This window comes from Pyrgilauda ruficollis, unplaced genomic scaffold (genome assembly GCF_017590135.1).
Source record: "Pyrgilauda ruficollis isolate IOZ18807 unplaced genomic scaffold, ASM1759013v1 scaffold36, whole genome shotgun sequence".
Lineage (NCBI taxonomy): Eukaryota > Metazoa > Chordata > Aves > Passeriformes > Passeridae > Pyrgilauda > Pyrgilauda ruficollis.
In genome coordinates this window covers 2,695,533-2,721,584 of record NW_024525045.1, presented here as the reverse complement: position 1 = coordinate 2,721,584, position 26,052 = coordinate 2,695,533, and the positions used below count along the sequence as shown (strand labels likewise).

General features: G+C 39.8%; 1 protein-coding gene across 6 annotated transcripts in view; it reads left to right on the top strand.

Moving 5' to 3' along the window:
• The window catches only part of LOC121357908 (U2 snRNP associated SURP domain containing), a 41,305-nt gene extending 25,595 nt beyond the window's left edge, over nt 1-15,710 (top strand). For 5 of the 6 annotated variants that reach the window (XM_041475617.1, XM_041475616.1, XM_041475615.1 and 2 more), the window contains 12 exons: nt 77-239; nt 731-810; nt 1,842-1,929; nt 3,486-3,608; nt 4,518-4,674; nt 4,997-5,092; nt 5,697-5,763; nt 6,710-6,872; nt 10,209-10,319; nt 12,835-12,953; nt 13,751-13,927; nt 15,196-15,710. In XM_041475617.1, coding sequence (XP_041331551.1) covers nt 77-239; nt 731-810; nt 1,842-1,929; nt 3,486-3,608; nt 4,518-4,674; nt 4,997-5,092; nt 5,697-5,763; nt 6,710-6,872; nt 10,209-10,319; nt 12,835-12,953; nt 13,751-13,927; nt 15,196-15,334 — 1,483 coding nt within the window. In that variant the 3' untranslated portion in view covers nt 15,335-15,710. The remainder of the gene's footprint in view (nt 1-76; nt 240-730; nt 811-1,841; nt 1,930-3,485; nt 3,609-4,517; nt 4,675-4,996; nt 5,093-5,696; nt 5,764-6,709; nt 6,873-10,208; nt 10,320-12,834; nt 12,954-13,750; nt 13,928-15,195) is intronic. The other variant, XM_041475618.1, reaches the window with a different exon arrangement.
• The last annotated feature ends 10,342 nt before the right edge of the window (nt 15,711-26,052 follow it).

Below are 26,052 nucleotides of genomic sequence, written 5' to 3'. Positions count from 1 at the left end.
AAACCATTGTTAAATGGAAATTCGCGGAAGTACTTTCCATTTCATATTGAAAGTATTAAAATTCCTGGTATTTCAGACAGAGGGACAAACTAGAGGAAATTCTGCGTGGCTTAACACCTCGGAAGAACGACATTGGTGATGCAATGGTTTTCTGTCTCAATAATGCGGAAGCTGCTGAAGAAATTGTGGACTGCATTACAGAGTCATTGTCCATCCTCAAGACTCCTCTTCCTAAGAAGGTGTGGAGATTTTCTGCAGTCTTGTATTTTGGGGAAAGAGCTCCTTTAGCAGCATGTGCATGTAATTTACAAGCATTATTTCATAAGTTTTAGGTAGTACTGAAGTGTGGACTTGAATTTAAGTATCATCTCTTCCTGTGGAATTTTGTTACATATTTTTTATTCTTTCTTTCTGAAGTTGCTTGTAAGTAATATTGTGCCTTACTGTGAAATTAAGAACAGTGAAATGATCTGTTCAAATGAGACAATTAAAATAGGAATGCCATGATTCTCCTTTGTAATGCTCTGGTGATATGTTACAGTAGTTAGTACCCTAGAGTGTAACAGGGGGCTAGTTGCCTCTTAAAATGTTTATTAATAATATAGCTGTGCTACACTTAATTCTAATTAGGTACTTCCAGATAGTTTAAACTGTCTCGTATTCTTTCTGAAAATGCCTTTATTTTCAGAAGAATTTAAATTGGACTTAATTTGACCGTTTTTTATTGTAGATCGCAAGATTGTATCTAGTGTCGGATGTGTTATACAACTCTTCAGCTAAAGTTGCCAATGCTTCCTACTATAGAAAATTGTAAGTATATTTTAGGGGATTGGCAGTTAAAAAAAACCCTCTTATATTCATCTCTGTATCTATATCTCCGGATAAACATGGTTGTAGGAAATTCAGACTTTTCTGTGCTACTGTTATTACAGACTGATGGTATTTATATCTGTTTGCATGAACATGTGTAAGATGTAGCATGTTGGTAATGCAGAAAATGCATGTGCCCTATGCAAGGGACCACTTGCTGCATGGAACTCCATAAAGGTGAGAATACCTCATCTGCCTCTTGACAGAAAGAGCCTGTAGATAATATTCAAGATATGGTATAGCAGATAGTTCAAGCAAAGAAGTACCTTTTAGAACAGATTTATTTTTATTAAAATGAGGGTGGTGTAACTTTCCATAAACCTTGGATAAGGTATAAGGGGATATTATATATTTTATTTCTAAGGTGCTGAGAAGAATTGAGGAAAAATGTCCATGGGACAGTATCTTTGTCATATTTGTGTCTAGTTCCTGGAGTCTCTTTAGTGTTAGGGCAGCATGGTGGGAAATACTCAGCATGTTCTAAAACTAGTGATTGCAATTGATGTTTCTTGTTGCAGTGTGTCTGTGTTGTGCTGGTTTATTTCTTGCACATTGTGAGAAGCTCAAAGGAAGCTGGGCAGCTGTTGCTCACTGTGCTTTCATTGAGGGCCTCACTGAATAAATTAGAATACAAGTATAACTAAGAATTTTTTTAAAATACAGATTGAATTTTGAGACAATTCTTTCATTCTGTTTAAGGTTGTAAAACTCCTTTTATCGTCCTCCAATCTTTCCAGGGTGTATAAAGAGACTGCAGCAGATGTGAAGATCTCCCTTCACAGTTCTGTTGTTGTCCAAGGTGATTTAATATATAGTAATCATATTTGCTTTATAGTTCAGTTTATGGCTACTATAAGGATCAGAACCTTGTGCTTTTGAGTCCTGTGTCCCAGGTATTTTCATGAATTGTGTATGTCCAGAAAACATATATGACAAAGTTTAACTAAAGAAATGTATATGTTTAATTCTAGTTTTGAAACAAAATTATGTCAGATATTCTCTGATCTCAATGCTACTTACCGTACAATACAAGGCCATTTACAGTCTGAAAATTTCAAGGTATGTATTTCATTGTTATTTACATGACATAGAAGTCACATAAATGTTCCTGCACAAGAGATTGCATACTATGATAGGTGGCTTAGACATCGATGTCTCTATTTAGGCTTTAAAAAGAATAATTTTTAAAAAGTTTTCTGTTTTGCAACGGTAGCCTTCAATTAAAGAAGGAAATGAGCATCTGCCAGCTGAAGTGTACCAGTAGATGTACAGTTGAGGAGTTGAGAGGATATCTATCTATCTGTCTGTCACTTGAATTGCAAAAAAGGCTTTCTAGCTTTCTTACTGTTCAGGGCCACCTGTATTTCAGTATCAGATGTGAACTTTGGTGGAAGTGCTCAGTGTGGGAAAGAAGCTCCTGAGCAGAACAACAAAGTTACTTCTAAATGGGTTTTTTTGTGTCAAGCTTTATTTTAGAGTTCTGATAAGCAGTCTGACCATGGGTACTTGAAAGTGGTTTTTGAGGTGAAATACTCTCTGCTTCTTGTGCTCGACCCTTTTCCTTCTGTTTTCATGATGCCTCTGCACTCTTTATTTTTCAGTCAGAAGCTTTAAATACATAGCTTATAGAATAGTTAATTTGTGTGTATTAAGATCTTCATCCTGGTTGTCCTCCTTCTGCTCTCAATTGCTCTAGATTGAGAATCAGTTTTAGTTATCTGCTATTTTAAAACTTCCTTAAATTATTTGATAAAGAGAGGCAGATTTTTTTAATGTATCTACATCTTCAGTTACATTTAGTGTGTCAAACTTGAACTGAAACACATGTTTTCAAATATGCTTTTTAAAAAGGAATATGTTATTTGCTTTGGAAGGGACTTTAAAGATCACCTGTTCCAACCCCCTGCCATGGCCAGAGACACCTTTCACTGAACCAGGTTGCTCAGAGCTCCATCCAGCCTGGCCTTGAACACTTCCAGGGGTGGGGCAGCCACAGGTTCTCTGGGCATCCTGTGCCATTGCCTCAGCACCTTCACACTGAAGAATATCTTGATAATAGTTAATCTAAATCAACCCTCCTTTCATTCTCCCCTTCTCCTGTCTGAAAGAAATCTTTCTCCAGCTTTCTATTAGCCCTTTGGGGTGCTAGAAGGGGCTCTTAAGGTCTCCCCAGAGCCTTCTCTTCTCCAGGCTGAACAAAATGGCAGTAGGAACACAATTTCAGTTCAATAAAATGTGTAACCCAATGTTAATTTTAGTTATTTTATTTTACAAACAGATATCTTCTCTTAGATTTGGTAGAGGCACCTCCTTCGAACATTGGGGCAGAATGAAATTTACTGTCAGGGTAGAACTGGCAACAGCCAAAATGGATAATGTAACAGGAATTTAAAGGGAAAATGAAACCCAAGTGAGATTTCTTGAAATGTAGTTCCTATATATGTATTTTTGTAAAATTACTAGTCTTCCCCAGCATGGTATCATTGTAATATACTTCAGTATGGAACTGCTTAAGAATAGTTGTCTACAGTAGTAGTTCTCTGTGGTCTTTTTCCCATCACATAAAATTTCTCAATACAAATGTTTTAGCATTTATTTTTTCCTCTTGCTTCTAGCAACGGGTGATGACATGCTTCCGAGCATGGGAAGACTGGGCAATCTATCCAGAACCATTTCTGATCAAACTACAGAATATTTTCTTGGGACTTGTAAATATCATGGAAGATAAAGAAACAGAGGTAAGTGACCTCAGGAGTGATACTTGCAGACAGCAGGGAAAAAATGTGTTAATATAAAATAGAGCTGGCAAGGATTATTTTGCTCTCTTTTAGGGTGAATAAACCTTTCTTTCTTCCAAGTCCTTGCTCCAAAAGAGAGGTGTAACATATTGTCAGAAGAAAATACTGTTTATTCTGTTGCTATGTTTCTTGCTTGTAGATTAGGTGATGCGATGGAGTTACAGTGTGAAAGTGTTTCAGAGCAAAGACTAGTACAGAATAAAAGGTATTTCCTTTGTGCTGGAAATATTCTGTAATACCTGTCTTTGAATTCTGAATGGAGTTTCAGGCATTGTAACTGTGTGGAAAGATGCCTTTCAGAGCAGTGGGAGGGAGGTCTGTAGTATAATTTAACTAAAGCTGATTTATTGGAGTGGAAAAGCAGGGTGAATACACACATATGAAGGACAGTGCCTGTACATAACAAGTTAGAATACACAGCTGTATTTCTAATTTGTGTGTTCCTTAAATTGGTGTTCCTGCTAAATAGTCTGTGTCTGTTGTTCATTTTACTGGTCTTGGGGAAACTTTCATATCAAGGAGTTATGATTTATCTGACTCTAATTGACTGATTTTGAGCTAAACTTCAACTTAATAGCTCTTCTTTTGAGTATAGGTATTGGAAAGCTTCCAGTACATTGTGGACAAATTCAAGTTCTTGCCTGTAATTTTTTATAGGGAGATATTGTTATGTTATTTCCCTTACAATAACCAACTATACTGCTTAGCAAAAATTGTTGAAGTAGATATTTTGGGGGTTTTGGTGTTTATAAAAGTGCTTCTTTAAAAAGAAATTATTTGATAATTGGAGAAGTAAAGAAAAGCAATATAGATTTGTGCTTGAAATAATGGCATATTATTTGCTTTCAGGAAGTACCAGATGATCTTGATGGTGCTCCCATTGAGGAAGAGCTCGATGGTGCTCCACTAGAAGATGTGGATGGAATTCCTATTGATGCTGCTCCTATTGATGATCTGGATGGAGTCCCAATTAAATCGCTGGATGATGATCTTGACGGAGTTCCTTGTACGGAATGTTTCAACTTTCAGATTGATTCTTCAGTCTTGGATCTTTTCTTCATGCGTAGTTTTTAGAAATACAGCCTAGAATTGATCTGGCGTGTAGCTTTGTAAAATGTTGATTAATTTCAATATGCTGTACTGTCTTTAGACACAGGAGGTGTTTTCTGATGCTACACAGCAGGACCTAAACCTGGTTTCTTACTTTGCAAATGCTAAGATTGTATAATCTGTTTCATTGTTTAATTCTGACTGTTATCTTAGTACTTTTTGGTTTCAGCTTCTGAGAAGCTTTCTAAGTTATTTTTCTGTGTCTCTTTCTTCACCAGTGGATACAACTGAAGACTCAAAGAAGAATGAGCCTATATTTAAAGTTGCCCCTTCAAAGTGGGAAGCAGTGGATGAATCGGAACTGGAAGCTCAAGGTTAGTTCTGAAAGTATCTCTTCTGAAGTGAACTGAAAGCATAATGTCCCTTATGTAATGATTGTTTTCAGGTGATTTGTGCTAAAATGCTAATAGGATTCACGTTGTAACGTACTAGGATTTTCTGTTGTAACTTGTTCACTGAATTTTTAGCCAAAAAGGAAAACAGTGTGTTCTGTTATGGTTATTCTCCTTCAATAACCTATCAACCTTTGAAAGTAACTTTCAGTTTATTAAGAATAAATACTGAAAGCAAACAACAAAAATCTGGGCATGTGGCTGGCAGTCTTTTTAAACCTTGGTTTGAAAGATAATGTTTTACAAACGGACAAATACTTGTGTGGTTTTGAAGGATTTACTGCAATGTGATGTGCAGTGTGAGTGAATAGCTCTGTGAGTAGTAAATATTCTGATAATGGGCTGGTTGAATATTTCTGTGAAATAAAAGTCTGTATTAAGTGCTAGGTGCTGGTAAATTTTACCACACTGTAATTCTTATTCTATGTTATATACTGTATATATCTTACTATAATTATATTACAAATACTGATTTTCAGATTAAGTGGTAGCTTTTTTGTTAAAATTATCCTGCTGTCTCTTCTAGCTGTTACTACTTCTAAGTGGGAGCTTTTTGACCAACATGAAGAATCTGAGGAGGAGGAAATTCAAAAGTAAATACTTTTTCATTCTAAGGAAAACATATTTATTTTATGTATCTAACGTGGAGTTTTTGGAACGCCTTATTAGATATATATGTTATTTATGACATCAGTAGAACAAAAATGAAATCTTGAAAGTAGGAAAATAAGAAAATGGAGAAAACTCAGGATTTTAGTGCAGCATGCTTTCAACCCCCATGATTTTTTTCTACCATGATAAATTACATCTTTTGGTAGAGTTTTTAACTATAGTCTTTGAATTTGTGCTGATTTGAGAATTCAGCATCAAATAGTAAGAGCTAAGGTAGTAGTATGGAAATCTTGCTGTCAGGTATCTATGAATGAATTTAAACCTCTTCCTTCTGCTGCTGAGACAAGCGCAGTGAGTCACGTTCTGAGGTGTTTCATTGGATGCTGATAGGCTCCATGCCAGCAGAAGTTGTTTTTGAGTTGTCTTTTACTTTGCTCTTCAGGCAGCTGAGAGGGTCTGTTAGTTAATGCTGTAAATACTTCCTGCATTGCAGGGAGTCCTGCAGCACTCTAGTGGCCAGCCTGGAAATACAATTTTGGGTATCTGCCATCTCTCAGGTTTATCTCCCAAAAGCAAAAGTAGTAAATATTGTTCTTCTATTAATATACCTGAGAAGCACCATTACAGCACTTAGAGTTTCTGCTGAGGGAGTGGGTTTCCTTTTGTAGCTGAGATAGATATGTATTTGATGACTGTAAATTTCATTAATTCTTCTGCACTCTGTTTCTATGAAAAGTGTAAATTGTGTGAGTAATAAAAACTAACAGTTTAATTAAATAAAAATGAAAGATGGATACTAATTTGTAGCTGCAGACCTACAGATTTAACAGATTTCCAAACTAGTAACTAATCCTAGAAACTAAGAGAAGTAGTACATTTCATATATACTTAAGAGATCTTAGTTAATTCTATATGTTTTCTTTAAAGTCAAGAAGAAGAAAGTGAAGATGAAGAAGACACCCAGAGTTCTAAGTCAGAAGAACAACACATGTATTCCAATCCTATTAAAGAGGAAATGCCTGACTCCAAATCATCAGTCAAATACTCAGAAATGAGCGAAGAAAAGCGTGCCAAACTCCGAGAGATAGAGGTGAGCATGGGGTGTTTCGTGCCATCCTTCTGTACCTTTCCAGTCCTCAGCCCTTCCTGAGTTCTCTACATACAGCTGGGAGTTGTTTTTACTGAAATAATTGTAGTCCTGTTATATAGCGGATTTTGTTGTAGTCCGGTGTGTTTTTGTAAAGGTTAGTTTGTTCACACCCTTACCTTGCCTGGTTTTGATGTTTAAAATAAAATAAAAATAATAATATTTTGACTGTAAAAATGAAGAATAGAGTCAGGGCATATTGCCTGTTGAGAAGGACTGTTTTTTTTCACTGTTCTGTTTCAGTACCACTGTAGCTTTAGATCACTTCGATGCCCTTACACTTTCCTCTCCTTGGAAAATTAACTTTTGGGATTAACTTTTGGATATGGCCTTAGTCCTCTACCTTTCTTGTTTTTTCTGTTTCTTGCCTTGAAGTATCTGTATTTTATTGCATTTTAATGTGTCTCTTTTCACTGTCTCAGCCATCAAACAAAGAAGTAGATACAGCTAACCCATGTAGTCATGAGTTGGAGGTATTTTAATTGAAGCCCTACAGGGCTCCCTGGTTCTTCTTTCCTTTCTCCAAGTACACGTGTTAGTGTAGCTGTTCAGCTTAATCAACAGAGGTTGTTATGGCTTTGTTCTGGCTTCTGAGCTTGTGCTTGACTGAGAAGGTAGCTAGAACTGGAATTTAGCACGAGCTTTGTGTATCAGTGAAGCCTTTCTGACATACACTGCCATGTAAAATCAGGTGTAAGGTTGTATGTGACTTCCTGGCTTGTATTCAGACCTGGGTTACATTGAATACCAGAATTTTTGTAGCTTCAGTTCAGTGCCTTAAAATGATATTAAGAAGTTGCTAAATGCTTATTGCAGTTGCAGCATCTCCAAACGACAGGTTATAACCTGGGTAGTGTTTGGAAGGTGGAATTGTGGCTGCCTACCTGTTCATGCTGTACGGTGCATGTTAGCTACAATCAGACATTGGCAAAGTGTCATAATATTCTTTTAAGATGTTTAGCCAATAATATTTTAGAATGTCACAAATGTTGTTTCTCTTAAATATGCCTCCTTTTAACTATTCAGATTTTATTGAAATTAATAGACTCTCACTAAGCACTTAGAAATCTCTTGCTTTGCACAGCAGTTTGATAGTTCCTATATACAGCCATATTAAGTGAATAAATTCTGAATGTGAGAAGCTGAATAGGATTTATGTCTGACCTGACTCACGGTGGCAGTATCTTTGTAGAAAATACATGATGTTAGACTAATGAAAGTACAAGTGAAACTAATTTTCATGTTGCTGTAATATTGATTGTAGCTGTTATGGAAAGAGCTCCTTTCAGCCTGAGTATCTGTTTTACAGACATTATCTTGGCAGTGTGGAGGCAGATTAGTTAGTGATTTGCTTTATCATTGTCAGTTTTACACTGCACAAGTGTTTTAAGTTCTTTCAGCATTTTATAATGTCAGTAAAAGTTTTAGGTGGCAAATATTTGAGTTTTTCAAGTGCATGCTTGCATTTTATTCTTTTTGGTAAGTAAATTACCATTTTGATTTCAGACTTTCGGAATTGCCTGAAGAGGAGAAAAATTTTTTTGCTTTTGAGAACATTTCAGACACTATGTAGGAGTACTTAAAATTTTGCTCAAGTTTGTCATTGACAGGAAAGTACTCCCTGTACTACTTCAAAGCATTCACACTCATGGTTCTTCTTAGTATGTACCCAATCCCTGCCAAAACCCACATCCATTGTTAAATTTGAGGAAAGGAGCTGAGGAAAAAAACAACCAATTACCAGCTTTAAATTATGCCATCTAATAGGCACTGTAAAAAGTGTTGTGTAAAATATTTGGCAAAAAAATTGGTGAAATTTAATTCTCCAGCTGCACGGTCTATACAGTGACTGCCAGGGAAGCTAAAAAATATTTTTTCATGCGTTTTTTGGAAATTCATTAATAAAACAACAATTCTTTCTCTTGGCACAGTTAGTAAATTAAGTTTGTTAGCTGGAAGGAGAAAGTGAAGAAACAAACTTTGGCCTCAGCCCTTAGACTGGTGCCATCAGAGGAGGCAAGTTAGTAACCTTTTGTTTGCTTCCTTCATGCCCCTGTTGATCCTTCTGAAGTGTGAATTCTTTCCTGAACTTAGCAGGAGCAGAACCTTTCCTATAATGCTGAAGAACAGTGATTTCTTAATGTTTTTTTAAGTGTGGAAAGACTGGCACTTTGCTTTATATTATAACTCAGATTTCAGAGTGATCTTTCTGGTGGTTTGTGTGTCTTTCTTCCCCCCTGAGACATCTAAAAAAAGGTGTTTTCCTCTCTGTAAAGAGACCTTAGTGCTATGAAGTGGTAAAAAAAGGGGAATTTTATTATTTAAATTGTTCATTAAGCATGTTCCCTTAGAGTGTAGATAAACTCACAGACAAAATGAAGCAACATAGTCCTCTTTGGACCTTTATCTAGGGTATCTTACTTCTGCCTCCACCTTGCTGCACAAATTTTGATAATCCTACTCCAAACAGAAATGCACAGCACAGGTTTCATCTGCAGCAGGAGGCAGGCTCATCACAAACTTGCAGAAGGTTTTAGTTCATCTAGACCAAAAAAAAACCAACAAACCCCAGACAAAACAAAACCAAAACAGCCCCCCAAAAAGAAAAAAAAAAAACATGGAGAAATTCTGACATTTGCTTAAGTTTGTGACTCTGTCAGGGATACTGCAGCAAATTTAGTGTTACATTTAGCAGCACTTGGGAACTGAATTTGGTTGCTAAGCTTGTTAGCACATGAAAAAGTATTATGTTAGTAAAAATCAGTTCTTTCAAATCAGCCACTCTGTGCAAACAACCCTGAAGAGGAGGTGCATTGTTTTATGTCCTAATTATGTCAGTCATTTGATTTTAACATTCAGGGTTAAATGGAAAAAAAAGCAGTTTCCAAAGGAAACTTTGAAGTAGACAAGAGAAGTTGAAAGAATATATTGACACCTGCAGTAAATTATTTCATTTTGAAAGGAAAAAAACAGACAATGACCCAAGAAATACAAGGGTGCAGTGTACTAATGATGGGAACAGAATTTAGTAGAGTAACAGAAAAAAATTCCCTCTATTTTTAGTTCTCACCATGTCTGTAAACAACTGCAGGTGCTGCAGATGAGTGTGTGGTTTTGTTACTTGGATCCATTTTAAATAAATTTAGTATCTCTGTGCACAAGCTTGTATAGAAGGAATGAAGAATACAGATTACATGTAATGGAAATTTCATTTTCAGCCACCTGCCTAACTGGATAATAATAAGTCACATAATCTAATGGTCAGTATTATTTTCACAGCTTAAGGTGATGAAGTTTCAGGATGAGTTAGAGTCTGGGAAAAGACCCAAGAAGCCAGGCCAGAGTTTTCAGGAACAGGTTGAACACTATAGAGACAAGCTGCTCCAGAGGGTAAGAACTGTTCTTTATGTTTGCCTCTGATTCTGTGATAGGCTTCTATTGAGCTTATTGAATGTAAGGTGGCTTTAAACACAACAACACATGGTTCTTGTTAAAATACTGCTGTAATATCAAACTGCATGTCTAAGTCCCAGTGCTTTCTGCAGAATACATACAATCTCCTTTTTTAATCCAAGTCCTGTGGTGTTTGCCACTGCACAGCTGGGTATCATAGCCTGTGTAGAAACCTTAGGGACCACTCCTGCACCTAACAGCAAACTGTTAGGTGTGGGAAAGCAGAGGGGCTGCCTCAGTTGAAGATGTTCATCACACTTCTCATTCTGCTTTTAGTAATTGATCTGTTGTGCTCAAGGCTTCCCAAGGAAGTGAGAAATAGTTTTAGGCAGCATATCTGATTCTCCAGTGTCTAAGCTTCCTGAATAATTCCAGCTCATCCATTCACCCAAATGTGACTAATTCTGTACCATGACCATTTTTAGAAGACCTCTCTGGACTACGAAGTCAGAGTGATTTTAAAAGTTAACCTCTTATATGTGATGCGATGTGATCTCAAACCTTTGAAACATAATGAACAAACAGCCTCTTTGGACATTGCATATAGTGAGGAAGGATAAATGACAGTTGCTTTTCCCATCTGGTTTTACAGCCTGACAGATCACTGATGGAATTCAGTACCCATGCACTTCCTTGGAAGCTAAATACAAATAAGCAGTTTTCCACCAGGCGTTTTTCTGTCACTTGTAATTTGCATTATTTGGTGCTCAGTGTCTGACTAATTCACAATACCTTGAAGAAAAAGACTTTTAAAAATTAGGTAAACTGTTCCCTGAAGGAGATGCACACGTTGGAGGATGATGTTTGCAGTTAAGACTTTATAAGGCTTTTATAATTTTCTTTCTAAATGTAGTTGTATTGTAAAACTTTCCACTTTCTTGGCGTTTTCTGTAAAATAAATGATTTGTAGTAAGCACAGAATGCTTAGTGAGACAGTAGATTAAACAAACAGAAATAGATAATAACAGTCCTGATAAAATTTTAGATGCCTTGTGTTGAATTAGTTCAACCAGCTCACAATATTTTGGATTTTTAATGATTGTCTCTTTCACTTTCAAGAAAGAAATATTTATAACCATTACTATTTATTATTTAAATTTATTATTTAAATTATTTAAAACAATTATTATTTATTTATTGAAATAATATTATTAAAATATTATTTAAAACAATTTTTTAAATTAATAGTAAATTATTTAAAACAATAGTAACTCTGTTGTTAAGGGAATAAATTCGTCTTTTGCTTTAATGCCATAATAAAGTTAGTTTTTGTAACAATAATGTCATACTGATCCTGATTACATTTCCCATGAACTTGGTGACTGGTTGTTCTTTTTTATCAAACTTACAATAAGCTTTCCAAGAGTAATTTCCCAGCAGCATTGTATATTGTTTAGAGACTTAGAGCTATTGCAAACACTATTTATTCTTGTTTATCAAGATAAAATACATAGTTATGCTGTCAAATAAACCTGGCACATCTTGAGAGTGCAGTGATTTTAGAGATACCTAACAGCAGTTTGTATGAATAGGTGTAAGGATAAGGACACTTGCAGATTTTACTGCTAAGCCTTCCCAGTAAAAAGAATGTGAAACTAGATGGGGATAAATGTCCTGGTATTTCCTGCACTTAGGTTACCTCCCCTTCCTCTACTGTTTTTTCTTTTCTTTTTTTATTTTTTCTTCACCATCCCCCCGTTTTTTCCATTTAGCTAAGTCACCCGTTCTTTATCTTCTTTATGGGCTATGCAAGGAATATCTGTTTATTTTTTGCCATGGAATTGATTTTTTAAAATGAATGATCAGTACTAAAAACCACAGCATCTGATCTCTGTGTTCAGACTTGCTGATGAGGTTTATTTTTGTGTAGTTAATTTTCTGTTTGACAGACAGACTCGGTGTGCTCAGGGTTTGTATTTTCTCTCAAAATGATCCTGTTGATACCTAGAAATGGACTATAGTTGTTTGTTTTTGACAGAGTAGATGTTATTGCAGAATCTTGTTTGTATTTTTGTTTTGTCTTTAGATAACTTCTAGTTATGAGTGTATATCAATTTTCAGTATGGATTAATATGGATGACTGTACATGTTTAAAGTAAAAAGAGGTTCCTGGTATTCTTCCATGTTTAATTTAGTATAGAAAATGTATTACAGCTGTAATATTTCCCTGAAATTTGTAACATTAAAGACTGTTCATTTCCAGTTAGACACTCTGATTTTCTCACACAGGCTGATATCCCTCATGTTTTTGTCAGTTGGTGTTACAGTAAATGTTTGTGCTGTGTCTCAAGCAGGAGGAAAGGCCTGAAGAACTGGGAGGGTGTGACCATTAGTTCAGATATGTGCTGTGTTCCATCAGTGCTCACTGCTTTTATGCTGTTTGTCATTAGCTTGATTGCCTCTAATAATTACTCACACCTTATCTGAAATCATGATGTTTCTAATAATCTAGGAAAAAGAAAAAGAGATGGAAAGAGAACGGGACAGAGACAAAAAGGACAAGGAAAAGTCTGAGACCAGGTCCAAAGATAAGAAGGAAAAAGAGGAATGTACACCAACACGAAAAGAGAGGTATGGCTCTCCTTGGACTGAAGTAGATGGGAGGAAAACCCTCACAGTATCTTTGCAGGCAATGGAAGCCTTGAAATCGCACATCTTGTGTCACACATCTGATTTTAAAAGAAAAATGCAGAACCAGCCAACAGAACAAAAAACCAAACCCCATGCTTTGGCTATTAAAACATTCTCCAAAATGTTAGAGGAATTGTCATTTTTACCCTGCCCCAAGTGAGGTCCCTTTGAACAGAGCTGCCCTTTGGCTCATTTATGCCCTGGGGAAGCATGGTCAAATGACTACCGGTTGCAGACGGGGTTAACTGTCTTGTGGCAGTGGATTGCCTGCAGTGCCTCAGTCAGAGAACTGTCCAGAGGAGTGGCCACAAGTGAGACACAGTGGTTTCAGTGTTACTGCTCTCACAGTGCAGATGCTGAGCAGCTGGGTTTGGGGTAGCTGACTGGACACTGATCGTCTGATGCTTGCATAGCCAAACTCTGCCGTGATTCTAAGTAGAGCTATGGTAAAAGGCCTTGCTTTTCAGGGAGCTGTGACAGAATGTGTTTACTATTCTACCATCATTATTACCAAATTACTCACAGGCCTTAATTTCTTTTCAAGCAGAGAAAATCTGTTAAACTTGTTAACACATTAAACTTGGGGGTTTTTTTGTTTTAATAACAAAAAGCCTACAATACCTTAATTACTGACAAGTAACTGACATGACATTGGCTAAAGCCAAAGCCCGCAGCGGGGAGCAGGTGTTCTGACCGTGTGTTTTCCCTCCCCGCGTGCGTGCTGCCTGCCGCGGCAGGAAGAGGCGGCACAGCGGCTCCCCCAGCCCGTCCCGCAGCAGCGGCAGCCGCCGCGCCAAGTCGCCCTCGCCCAAGTCGGAACGCTCGGAACGCTCCGAGCGCTCCCACAAGGAGAGCTCCCGCTCCCGCTCCTCACACAAAGATTCTCCCAGGGATGTCAGTAAAAAAGGCAAAAGGTGAGCTGGTATCTTCTCTGGTTCAGGGAGCTGGTGGGTGTGTTTGGCTGGGGTTTGGGGAGCAGGGGGGTGTTTCAGCAGAGCACATCTGATACTGGGTAGCAGGCTCTCGCAGTACTCTGCAGTGCACGTTCCTCATTAATGCCTTCGAGCACTGAGGCTGGAAGTCCACGCAGCCTCCTGCCCTGATAATCAGCTCCAGACTCTGCTCTGCTATGGTTTTCTTTTCCTGTTTACTGATGATTTTAAGAAATGCTGCATTTAACCGGAGCACCTTACTGCTTTCTTAGCTTTTTATTTTCAAAAGATGTCTTCTGTAGTCCTAAAATTCCTATAGCCCTTCTAAAGAACCTCTCAAATTGGAGTGACCATGCAGCTTTTCACTGATGATCAGCTTACATGAAGCTTCTCACTCCCACAGTTCGTTTTTTAAGGGGAAAAAAATCAGATACTGCTTATGGGGTTTTGTTTCCGAGATAGGTATTTCCTAACCTCCACCCTGACACAAATATTTGTCTTTAGTTAATGTTAAACTTGAGGTGAAATTTTATTATTCTGCTGAAGCTGCTGTATCTTGGAAGTTCACCTTCCATTCTTTTAGAGGTGTAGAATATCTCACTGATACAAAATTCCTCAGTCAGGCTGAGGAATACTCCTTTGATGGTGTTGAAAAAATCATTGCACTTAACTACAGTATTCTTGTGCTTATATAAATAAGGATTTCAAATAAAAGTAGAAAAGTAGTTGAGATTTTATTTTTAGAGTTAATATGATGCTCATTGAGGTATCATTATATTAGATCAATATGTTAGGGGTGGGTTAGATGACAGTAAATTTATTCAGTGTTCCTTCTTTTTCTGTGGGGCTGGATCACAATCTGAATATGCTTGATGAAAATCAAAAGTATTTCACTGTAACACAATTGAACATAGTTTTTCATTTCTGTGTGGACATAGGCTGCAATTCATACAAGAGCCAAGCTAGCTGAGACTCATATGAAAGGCTGTGAGTTCCTGGTGTGGGTTTAAGGATATGAGTGTGTGTTATTTTTCATGTGGGTTCTAAGCACTGAAGTTAAGCCCAAAATACTCTCAAAACCTTATAATGTAAAAATGGCCTTTTTTTCCAAAAGCAACATGTCACCCTGTTACTTTCATTATTAGGGAAAAATGTTTTCTGCCTCGTTTGGCTCAATAAATGAATACAAATAACTTCAGGAAAAGATGCTTTTCTCTATTAATATTTGACTTTTTTTTTTTTTTTGGCAGGTCGCCATCTGGCTCCAGGACACCCAAAAGATCAAGAAGATCACGATCCAGATCCCCTAAAAAGTCAGGGAAAAAATCCAGGTCTCAGTCCCGTTCTCCTCACAGATCTCACAAGAAGTCAAAGAAAAGCAAACACTGACATTGTTAATATTTTTTATGATGCTGTCACTTACTGGAAATGCGGTTTTGTTTTTGTGCCTGAACAGTCTGTTTAAAAACAAAAAAGCATTCCTGATTTTTTTTTTGTGAATGCACGTGTATACTCATGAGTATCTGCATCTGTAGACCTGTCATTGTTTTATATTGTACAAAATATCTTCATTGTGACTATTTCCCAAAAGAAACATTTTTGTGTTTAGAAGTTTCATCAGAAATGTGTGTAACTGATCTGCTGGCAGTAGTGATATTTTGTTTTTAGAATGTTGTGACATAGCAGAAATAACCCAAATGTTCCCCCTTTTTGTAGCTTTGACAATTTGAATTAGATTTCAAATAAAATCTGAACAGAAAATGAAGGTGTTGTTTTCTTGCCCCAGTGGTGATGCAGATCCCAGAGGGAGTGCAGAGTTTGTTTGGGAGTTCTGTGTATTTCAGACAGACTGGGGTGCTGGATGGTTCAGTGCAGCGTGGCTCTGTTCTGTTCTCACTGGTTTGACTGTCCAGATACAGGCACCTGAATGCAGTGGATGGGGTTTCTTTCCTGCTGTGAGATTTTACTGTAAGAAGAGTCCAGCAGTCTGGTACCTACCCCGATAAGCTTTACAGGTAAATCTTTGCTTCCTGTGTCTGCATTTTAACCACAGGGAACATTTATAACACCACTGTAATGTTTTTGTTCGTTTTTACAAAAGGGCCTCTGCAAAGACACATCCTCTGGGGGTGTGTGTGTAGCATATGTGTGATGTCTCAGTAACAAGCCACCTTTGTGGCACACATGGGGAGCACTAAAGCACAGCATGCCTGAGGCTCTGTGATTTCTTACATATAGATAGAATAATTGCAGCCTTCAGTACACTCTTGTTTTCTAAAGCTGATTTTTCCTGCAAAAGGACACCTTTTGTATTATTTTACTGAATTTATTCCTCTGTTGTGAAAATTCTTGAAGATGGGAAAAATTAAATTTTACTACATATTTATTAATATTTTTTATTTGAGAGGCTGTTTAACTTCTTTTTTTCATGTTAGGCTTTCCCTTCTCCAAACCTGTTCTGTGTCTTAGGCATTGATGTGGCTTTAAATTGCATCACCTCACCATGCAACCTTTCTGTGGGTGGGAGAGGGGGAGGTTTCAGTGTTCATACGTGGAGGTGTGGGGAGATGGAAATAAAATTCTAAAATCAAAAGGGATCTGGCCTCTTGTGAGCTGTCCGTGAAAGCCAAAGGTGTGCTTAGCTGCAGGCACAGAGTGCTGGCTGGTGGCCTGCTGTACATTGTACTGCTGGTACATTGGTGTGCCCACAGGCTTCTCACAGGTAGAGATTTGTAAATGCATTGGGGAAAACCTCTTGGACATGTAAATAACCTCACTGGCTGCCCTTCCAGAAGCAGGATCTAAAAGGTCTTACAAAAAAGAAAACAAAATTTCTCTTTTTTTTTCCTGATGAGAGACATTGTTATAAGATTATGTAAATGGTTGCATGTGTGATGCAAACACCTCACATATGTGATGTGTTTGCCAATGAGAACGCTGCAGTGATCTGGAACACTGAAAATATGAAGAGTGCATGCATACTGTAAAGACTTAGAATGAGTATTGAATAGATGCATTGATAATGAGAAAATAATACACCTTTTATCTGTTTGTAATACATTATAAAGAATCTGTTTTGGAAACGTGCAGAGTTTATTTTTTGTATTTTTTTTCTACCTGTAACATAAGGTGATTCAGGATAGGATTCAGCAGAGATTTTGGTTGCTAAACTATTATAAACAAATTAATTTTTTTCCTTAAATGCTGTGTATTTATACTTGGCACAGACCAGATGAGGCTTTCTAGAAAGAAAAGTAGGTACTAAAATCAGTTGGGGATAGGGAGAATCCTAACTGTGCAGTGGGAAGATGATCACTTCAGATCCAATTAACTTCTTCATTACTTTTATCTTGTAGCTGTTTATAAATGGAGGAGTGATAAATGTCAGTGTTCTGGGTCAAGTGGGACTAAAGATGCTTTGCCACAGGAGTATTTTATCTGCAGAATCAATTGTATATTTCATTTAATAGCTAAAAACCCTCAGGGTAGAAAAACACTTAGCATTTCAGGTACTTTTCAATAATTAATTTTCATTTCAGCTTTTACAAAATTCTCATCAGTGATTATAGAAAGCTTAAGCCAAGTAGCAAGAGAGCACACCCATTAGGGTTTATTTTGTAACTGCTCTATTATGCAATGCCTTTTTCAGTATCTGTTCTCTAAATACCATAGCCATACCTCTTGTTCTTTGCTTTGTGTCCTGGGCTCTAAAACAGCTGATCTTACCCAATGGTCTCTTAAGAGCACTTAAGAATCTGTATCTTTTACTGAATTGCCTGGACTTTTTTGCCCTGTAGAAAAGAGTATCTTTTGATCCTGCTTAATCTTAATTTCCTCCTGCTTTTGTACTTTTGTTTATAGCTTGGCTTTTCTACAAAGAGAAGCGGGAAGGAGGCGACATCTGCTAACAAATATTTTGTAAAAGATGCAAAGTATTACGAAGACTTAAAATCAGGCTTATGAAATTCATTTTTCTTTGGGTCACGTTGTGGTGACAAGGTGCAGTTGCCGTATGCCATTACTATGTGACGTGTGTTTCTGCAGCATTTTGGGTGAAGTGCTGAGTGGGTAATGTGGAGAACTGATCTGGGATTCAGGAAGTAGCATTCAGATGAAGCCTTGTGAAATAAAGTTCTGTCCTGAGGAGGTGCGGTCCTGCGTCTCCCCATGGTTTCTGTGGTGGTAGAGGAAGAAGGAGCCCATTATCCTCTGAGAGCCCTCAGTGTGCGAGTCCAGCTCTTCACTTTGGGAGGCGTGGAGACACGAGTGGGTAACAGGCTCCTCTCCTGCCCTACCTTAGGGAAACCAGAGGGAAATGTTCATTCTTCAGTGTTTAGGCTTGTCCAAAGCAGAGAAAGTGAGTGTAGCTTGTACAGCCTGGTTCTAGCCTGCCTGGGAGCAGCCTGGAACAGAGTGGGGTGACCTTGGGAAGGGAATGTCCCTGGTATGTTCCCAGATCTGTGCTGGATGCTGCTGTCCTGATGGGCTTTGGTGAAGCCTGCCCTGCACTCCTGGCCACCCCCATGCTTATGGGAAGGGCTCCAAGGGCCACAGCTGCAGGTGCATTGCTCTGAGCCAGTCCTGGCCCCAGGCGTGTCTCCGCAAGGCTTGCTCAGACTCAGTGCTGACCTGTGGGCCCCGTGCTGCTGCAGAAGGCCACATAGTGCGTAGAGCCTCCTTGCAACAATTAAAATCTTCCCAGTGTTACAGAAGTGTTTGTCTCTGAACTGCCTTTTTTAAACTCTGACTTCCTTTGGCTTCCCTGCACAACAGCCGCGTGTATTTTTTTTTTTATACTGTTTGAGGAAGAGTTGGTTTCTGAATGTAAGTGCCAGGGTATTATTCAGACACTGTACATGTGCATGTGGTCTCCCCCACCTCCCCTTTGCAGGTATTGAAGTGTAAGAATCAACAACCACTTAGGAACAAGGGTAACAAATCAATGTTTCCCAAAGCATGTATTTAGAATTGCAGCTATCGCTGATGTGGGTTCATCTGTGCTGGTGACATGAGAGCAAAGAGCTCACGTAACACCTTAAAAACCAGAATCTTGGGATGAGAAAAGCAAGGTCAGCCACAAATGGCAAATCTGCTCTGACTAATCACTTGAGGCAGCTTGCTTGTGGGGTTTTCCTCCACAGGCATTGATAGTGCTTCAGTGGAATTAATACTTTGAATAAATAAAAATGCAAAGCATTGCTGTATTTCAGCAGATGGACTGAGGTCTGAACTTGGTAGTTTTTAGATAGGTAGCTTGCTGCATGCACTTTTGTACAGCTGTGTGAAGACTTTGGGGTGGGATAGTTTTCATCTATTCTTGGTCTGCCCTGAATACTTAAGGTGAATATTCTACAGGAGAAGACAGCAACAGTGGCATAACCTAGAGGAGAATTTTAGTTATCTTCTCTTAAAATCAAGCACTGTTCAGGATCAATTAAGCTACTCAGTAAACTGAGATTTATCAAATTACAAACATGATATTGCCAGTCTGAAAATTGTATCAGTTTTCTGAATATGGCTGCTGAGGTAATTTTATTAAAATAACTCATAGTAGTATTTTAAGATTTCTTTTTTCTCAGTGGTGCATGTGCTGTTTCAATACTTCCAATACTTTGGTAGTTCTTACTGCTGCTGGAGCTGCTGCTCCTCAATTTGTAAGCCACGCTTGTAAGAATAACAACTAAAATGCTAATTTAATTTTGTCCAAATCTCTTGCCCTGTAGGATACAGAAGTCTCAGACAATTGCATACTGTTTTTCCTCCACCTGCTTCTGTCTGTACAGTGTTGGTTTTCATGGGTGAGCCTGTGCCATTTGCCACTTCTGATGTCTGGTCTTGTGCTGGGATGTTCTACAGTGTAACTCTGTCATAAGCTAGAAAGTTTTCTGTTTGTGGTTATTTAAAGAGGAAATGGTAGTTTCACGTGCACTTTTTTGTCTTACTTGCTTTTGGGTTTGTATTTTATACAGAAAATTTTCCAACTGACATGGCAACAATAAAATTGTCAGTTTTCTGATTGCCAGAAATGGTTTTATTTTTAACCTGGAAGAGAGCAATGTTCGTGCCTGCTACGCATGAACAGTTCCTTGGCCTCTGCTGCTCGATGCTGTTCTGCCTGTGTTGTCCAAGCCTAATGGCTGCTGCTGTTCTGTCAACAGTGACCTCTGTGCTGCTCTAACTCGTTAATGAGGCATGGGCTGCTCACTCTAGTCTGTATGAATCTCCCTTGAACAAAGGATACTCCACTTGGGGCTGCCGCTGGGACAGGGAGATGATGAGCAGCTCGTTAGCGCTGGCAGCGGTTGGCAGGAGGCCAGGGAGGGCGTGGGGCCGGGGGGCGCTCTGGCGGGAGCTTGAGTGCTGTGGCAGGGCCAGTGTCACACCTTGGTGCTGCTTTGGGGCCAGGTCCTGTTCCAGCCCTCCCTGTGCCTCTTGTTCTCTCCTTCTGTCCTTTCTGCTGCCTTGTTTGACAGCTTGCCTTGTGGAAGGGGTGAGTGGGCACAGGGTGGGCAGGCTCACAGGATGAGGTGCAGGGCAGGAAGGATGTGCAGAACGGGAGCCGTCCCTTAGCAGCCTTGAGCTGCTACAGGCTGTGCCTCTGTCCTTCTCCCCTTTGCTCCAGGGACACTTGAACACAGCACTCAAACCTGAGAGGAGCAAATGCCTCCAAGATAATTTAGGTTCTGCAAGATCTGTGAAAGATGAAAGAGAGGAAAGAGACCTCAGATGCCCCCACAAGATGGGAAAGGCTGGGATATGAACTCTTGATGTTAGAGGCCAGAGTATTCCTTTGGGATAGATTACAATTCCCAGTTACTGAGATCTCTGCTTAGAGCTCAGAGTTCTTAAACACGGGTTTTGATATCCCTGGACCTCACTCTATTTTTACTCTTGTGTGAACTGGGGAACTTGCTGTAGCTGTTGGCCTTAAATACAAACCATCAGTTTGACTCTTCAAGACCTTGTTAAGAGGCTGCCTGCAAGCGAGTGTGGAATGTGTTTCCTGAATCTTTCTTGGCCTCCTGAGGCTGGACCTAGGTCTGAGATTAGAGCTTGTGTGTGGTAACTATGCCTGTAGAGAGGTGAGCAAGGAGAAACAGTAAGTATAAGGTCTTTGAAAAGCTCTCAGAAATCTTTCACAGAAAGATTTAACCTGGCAGAATTTCTTAATTCTGTATGACAAATTGTTCTTGTTTTAAAATTTAGCTGGCGTGGGAAGAGGAGGGTGGAATTGATGCATACAATTTGGATTTGTGGAAGATGGAGCAGCCTGTGCCCAGGACTGAACTTCCAGGATCATTACCAGCAATCAGAACCATCACCAAAGCCATCACTGGGAGTAGAAACCAGTTTTCGTATTTTTTGAGCCATGCTAAAGAGGTACAGCTCTGGTGTTTCAGGAATGATTTAGCCAAATGTTTTTACCTGCTGGATTCTGCTAGAGCAAACACTGACCACATTGCTGCAAATGGAAACTAGGAGGATAGAGGTGAATCTTCGGAACTTGTTATAGTGTAGAAGTTTGCACTGCAGCTGACACTGGGCGTTTTCACCATGAAATCTACATCTCTTGCATTGATGATGATTTTTTTTTCCTTGGCTTTTCAGGTTATCTTCCCTTTAGAACTTGAACCAGTTACACAACAGCAGAAAAAAGATTTCTAATTTTAATAAAAGTCAAGTAGAGACTAATCTACACTGCAGTGTCCCCAGGACATTTGCAAAGTTCTGGAATTCCTTCAGTGCACAAACAGAAATTTATAAATATTTATTGAAGTGTAGTTTATTGAAAACATCACCTGTGCAATTGGAAGTGAACATGAAAGAGAAACTGGGGTGGCAGGGAACAGCTTGTTACAGACAAGTTGTCCGCTTGGTTTTGTATTTCTGGTTTATGAGTGGCTGCTTTAATTTTGGTCCCTGCCAGCTGCTTCTGCACTCATGGTTCAGAAGGAACATCCGAGGGAAAATGGATACTTTAGGAGGCAGATTGTGGCAGCCATCACTTAATGGAATGGTTGTTGAAGGATTCACCATTACTGGAAAAAAGTGTGTTTTGGGGGAAATGAGCTGCCACTGCTGCATGACATGTTGAATATGCTGTTAAGACATCATGCACATACTAGAAGGAAGGGTGCAAAATATAAACACCTGCAATTCTAAATGCTGCTGTAGAGATTCTTCTCACCCATCTCCAGTGGTGAGACTAAAATACAGTCTTAACAAAAATTCATAGGTTTCCCAAGTTTTGAGACCTACTCAATTTTTATATAAATTTTGTTCACAATACAGTCTTAAACAAATTCATAGGTTTCCCAAGTTTTGAGACCTACTCAATTTTATATAAATTTTGTTTTGTGGTCTATAATTTGTGCTTTAGTTTTAAGAATCTCACTTTTGGGCAATGTTTGAGGAATTCAGGATCTCTGTTTATCCTGATTAGGCTAGATACAGGACTATTTAATCAGCACCCAGAACTTACCTCACACTAGGTTTACAACAGCATAAATCTCCGTCTTTCAATTTCTTTCAAAAGATAAAATCTTGCTCAAGTCTGACTTCAGGAAAAACTTCTCCTTGTGCCCATCGCATGCTTGTGAACGTGAGAAAGGCAAATCTTAAAGCATGACAAAATAGAAAGCTGGAAAGTGTTCCAATAAGGATGAAACCTTTTTCAGCCCCATTGCCTAAATGAAGGGGTGTCGTGGAGGGGATCTTGGAGAATTCTGACTGGGGCAGTATCAGTTGGAGGGAGGAAGAAATTCAGCTAGTCAGGATTTGGGTTGCCTATATATTACATGTAAGATTCATAAACATAGTTACTAAATATAAAATACTAAACTGTAACATAAAATATCTAAGCATTGAATGAAAAAAATATTTTCCTCTCATATTTTAAATTGGGGCATTTTAATTGCAGGTACTTATCCCTCACTTTACACATTGCTGGCTGCAGTGTTTGAGGGAAATACAGCCACCCGACTTCTATCTGAGTTTTGTAGTGTGTAACAATCTGCACTGGAAAAGGAGAATTCTCTTCTGCTCCTCAAAGCAAATTACATGTAATTGTCAAAAAGTAAAGCTGGCCTAGAAAGAAGTGTTGGGGCTTTGATTTTTAGTTTTTGAATGATGAATTTTGCTTTTTGAAGAAAGGAAACTTTTTATTATTTGACATGGGGGATCTAGTATACTGAAATTAGTGATCATAAAATAGATTGACATGAAATAAAATAGAGGGTGGAAAATGTACACTGAAATACCTGAATATATTTGTGAAGAGCTGTGTTTGTTCAGCTGCAGAATGTTCCTCTTTCACACACTTTCTGTGCCTCTTAAAATTTTTTTATACTTTTGTGTTTCTTTGCCATATATGTTTCTAATGCTTTGCAACAGATGTATAAATGATTTTAAAAAACCAACCAACCAAATGTCCAAACTTGTGAATTGAAAGTTGGCTGTATAAATCTCTTCCATATAAGCTTATTCAATATTCATTGATATTGAGTTCTTCAAAGTGCTACTTGACTGCCAGGTCTGAAACTTCTGGGAAGATCAGATAAAGCAGCTGCACTGAGCACGACTGATTGCAGTTGTGTTGTGCGTGGGTACTTGGATGCACCTGCACAGCATAAACACCTACATTGCTCCAGTTTTGAAAAGTAAGATTCTGTTTAGCCACATGTAGGTTGGATTAAAGAGCTGCTGGCCTCGTGTTTTCCTCGTTGAGTTGGAGCAGTTTGATGAAGGCAGTGTTGCTTTCACTCGCTGATTCAGAGAGATGTAACCACTGTGTAGCAGCGGGGAAGGTGCAGGATCCAATTACAGCTTTTCATGTTTGGGTTTACTGATTAGTTTTACCATTTCAGATGTTATACCTGCAGTTCATGTTTGCTTATCTTTGTTACTTGCTAAATTTTAAATGCTGTAAGAACTGGAGCTGGCATTGTGGTTTTTTTCAGAAAATTTCATATCTCTCTTCAACCAAGTGAAATGGAAAGAAGGGATTAATTTAACTTCATGGTATTGTAATGATTTTTCACTGCTATGAATTGGTTTTGCTCCCTGTAGTCTCTGTCCTTTATTGCATTAGTGCTGCAGAACAATAGTGGTGGGAGATATTGCTTTATGAACTCCAGCGTCTCAGTACTGCCGTTGTCATTCATCATCTAATATAGGCTAATTGATACTACTACAGACCATTCCAGAATGAAAAAATATATAAAAAAGCAAAAGTTTTGTTTTATGTGAAGAACACATGGATTAAACCTAAAGAATATAATAACTGCAAGAATTTTATGCTACACGATACTCCAGAGGTTTATTTTCCGTTATGTACTATGTTACAAGTCAATTGTTTTAAGCTCATTTAAACCGCACATTTTGTTTGCAACTAGATACAAATAGATACAAATAATTTGTTTACAATGTGGTTTTAAAGACTTCCTCTGGAGTAACGTAGGGTAAAAAAATGGCTTCCCCTTCCCCCTCACTTTGATGAAATAGAGACTTCTTGAATATTTAATGGTCATTTAAAGTCTGCTATTAACAAATCACTTCTGTATGAAAAGTCACAGTGACATTTGCACGCTGCCGCCAGAATCACTGGCAGCTTGCGGGCGGGTCCTGAGTTGGCCTGTGTGCTCTGATGGCCGTGTCGCACACCAGGGGCGCTCCCTGCTCCCAACCCGCTGCCACCCTGCCCTGGCAAGGCTCGGAGAGAGGAGCCCTCCTGCTACAGATCTTACCCTTGGCTTTGAGGCTGGAAGGGGCTTAGAAGTTTTTCCAGAAAGGGACCTTGGCTGATAACATCCCTGCAGAAAGTGTGGGAGGAGTATTGAAATGTTTTGATAAGCGATATGAAGATTGCTTACACATTTAGCTCCTTCACCCTCTTACGCTGTTTTCTTGCATTTATTAAATAGCGTGCTACCAGGCAAGGCACACAGCGAGTGAATTTGTGCTTTATCTGCTCTCTGAGTGTAAAACCTTTTGCTGTAGTGTCAGATCCGTGCTGTTAATAAACCTTCCAGCAAAATCTCCCCAGTGTCATCTGTTGTGGATGGTCTGAGCCAGGGGCAGCCCCCAGCGCTCCAGGCTCCCAGCTGCCCGGGGCGATGGGCCGTGTGTGTCTGTGCGTGCTGGGAAACGCTGCACCAGTGCGAGAGCTGCTGGGTACAGAAAGCAAAGCACAGGAGAGAGCCGCGAAATGCTTCTGTAACTCGTGAGCAGCCCCGGAGCGCTCCGAGCTCGGTCGGGGGCGGAGGAAACCGCTGAGAAAATTCTGTAAGAGTCACTGAGCTTTGCCAGAAGCCCATGGGGAAGCCTGTGCCCCACAAGTGCGCTGTCTCTGCGGGACCCGCCACTCCGCGCACTTTGCAGGCGCCTTTTGGGGATGTGGTCGTCTTTAAAGCATCGCTGCTGCCTGGAGCCGCACCACTGCCCTTCGCACAGCGCTGTGTCGCCAGGACACAGGAGAAAGCGCTGCTCGTTTCCGCTCCCACCTGGGGCAGGGAGTCTCGGGGCCCATCGCCGGCCAGCTGCCGGCTCGGTGCTCGCGGGGCCGGGGCAGGAGCGGGGCTGCGCTGGGCTCTCCCCGGCACTCGCGGGCCAGCACCGCGCTCCGGCCACTCCAGCACCGAAGGGGCCGCCCGGTGACCGGACACCGGCTATAAAAACACTGTGAAGAACTGCGGGCGGATGGATTTGTGCTGAGCTCTGCCAGGAAGATCCAGTGTGAGGGGTTTTTTTAAACGTTTTGGAGAACCTTTGAGAACTCCGAGTTTCTGCACAAACCAAGATAAGGGCGGCGGGGCTGGCCCCGGAATCCTCTCAGGCCTTTCAGGGATCTTGCCCCCCTCTTCTGGTTTTCCCGTTACCGGCGCAGCTCCGCTGTGCGAGGGGTATCCGGCGAGGAGCCTCCCGCCGGGCTGGGCTGACGGCAGCGCCCCGGCAGAGCGGAGAGGGGCTCCCAGCAGCGCCCACCGCCTCCGGCGGTGCGGGGCCCGGCCGGGGTCGGGATCGGTGCCGATCAGCCCGGGCTCTCCCCGGGGGCGGTCGGCCGGAGCGGGCGGGGCGCCGCATCCCGAGGTCGGGCGGCGGAGCCGCCA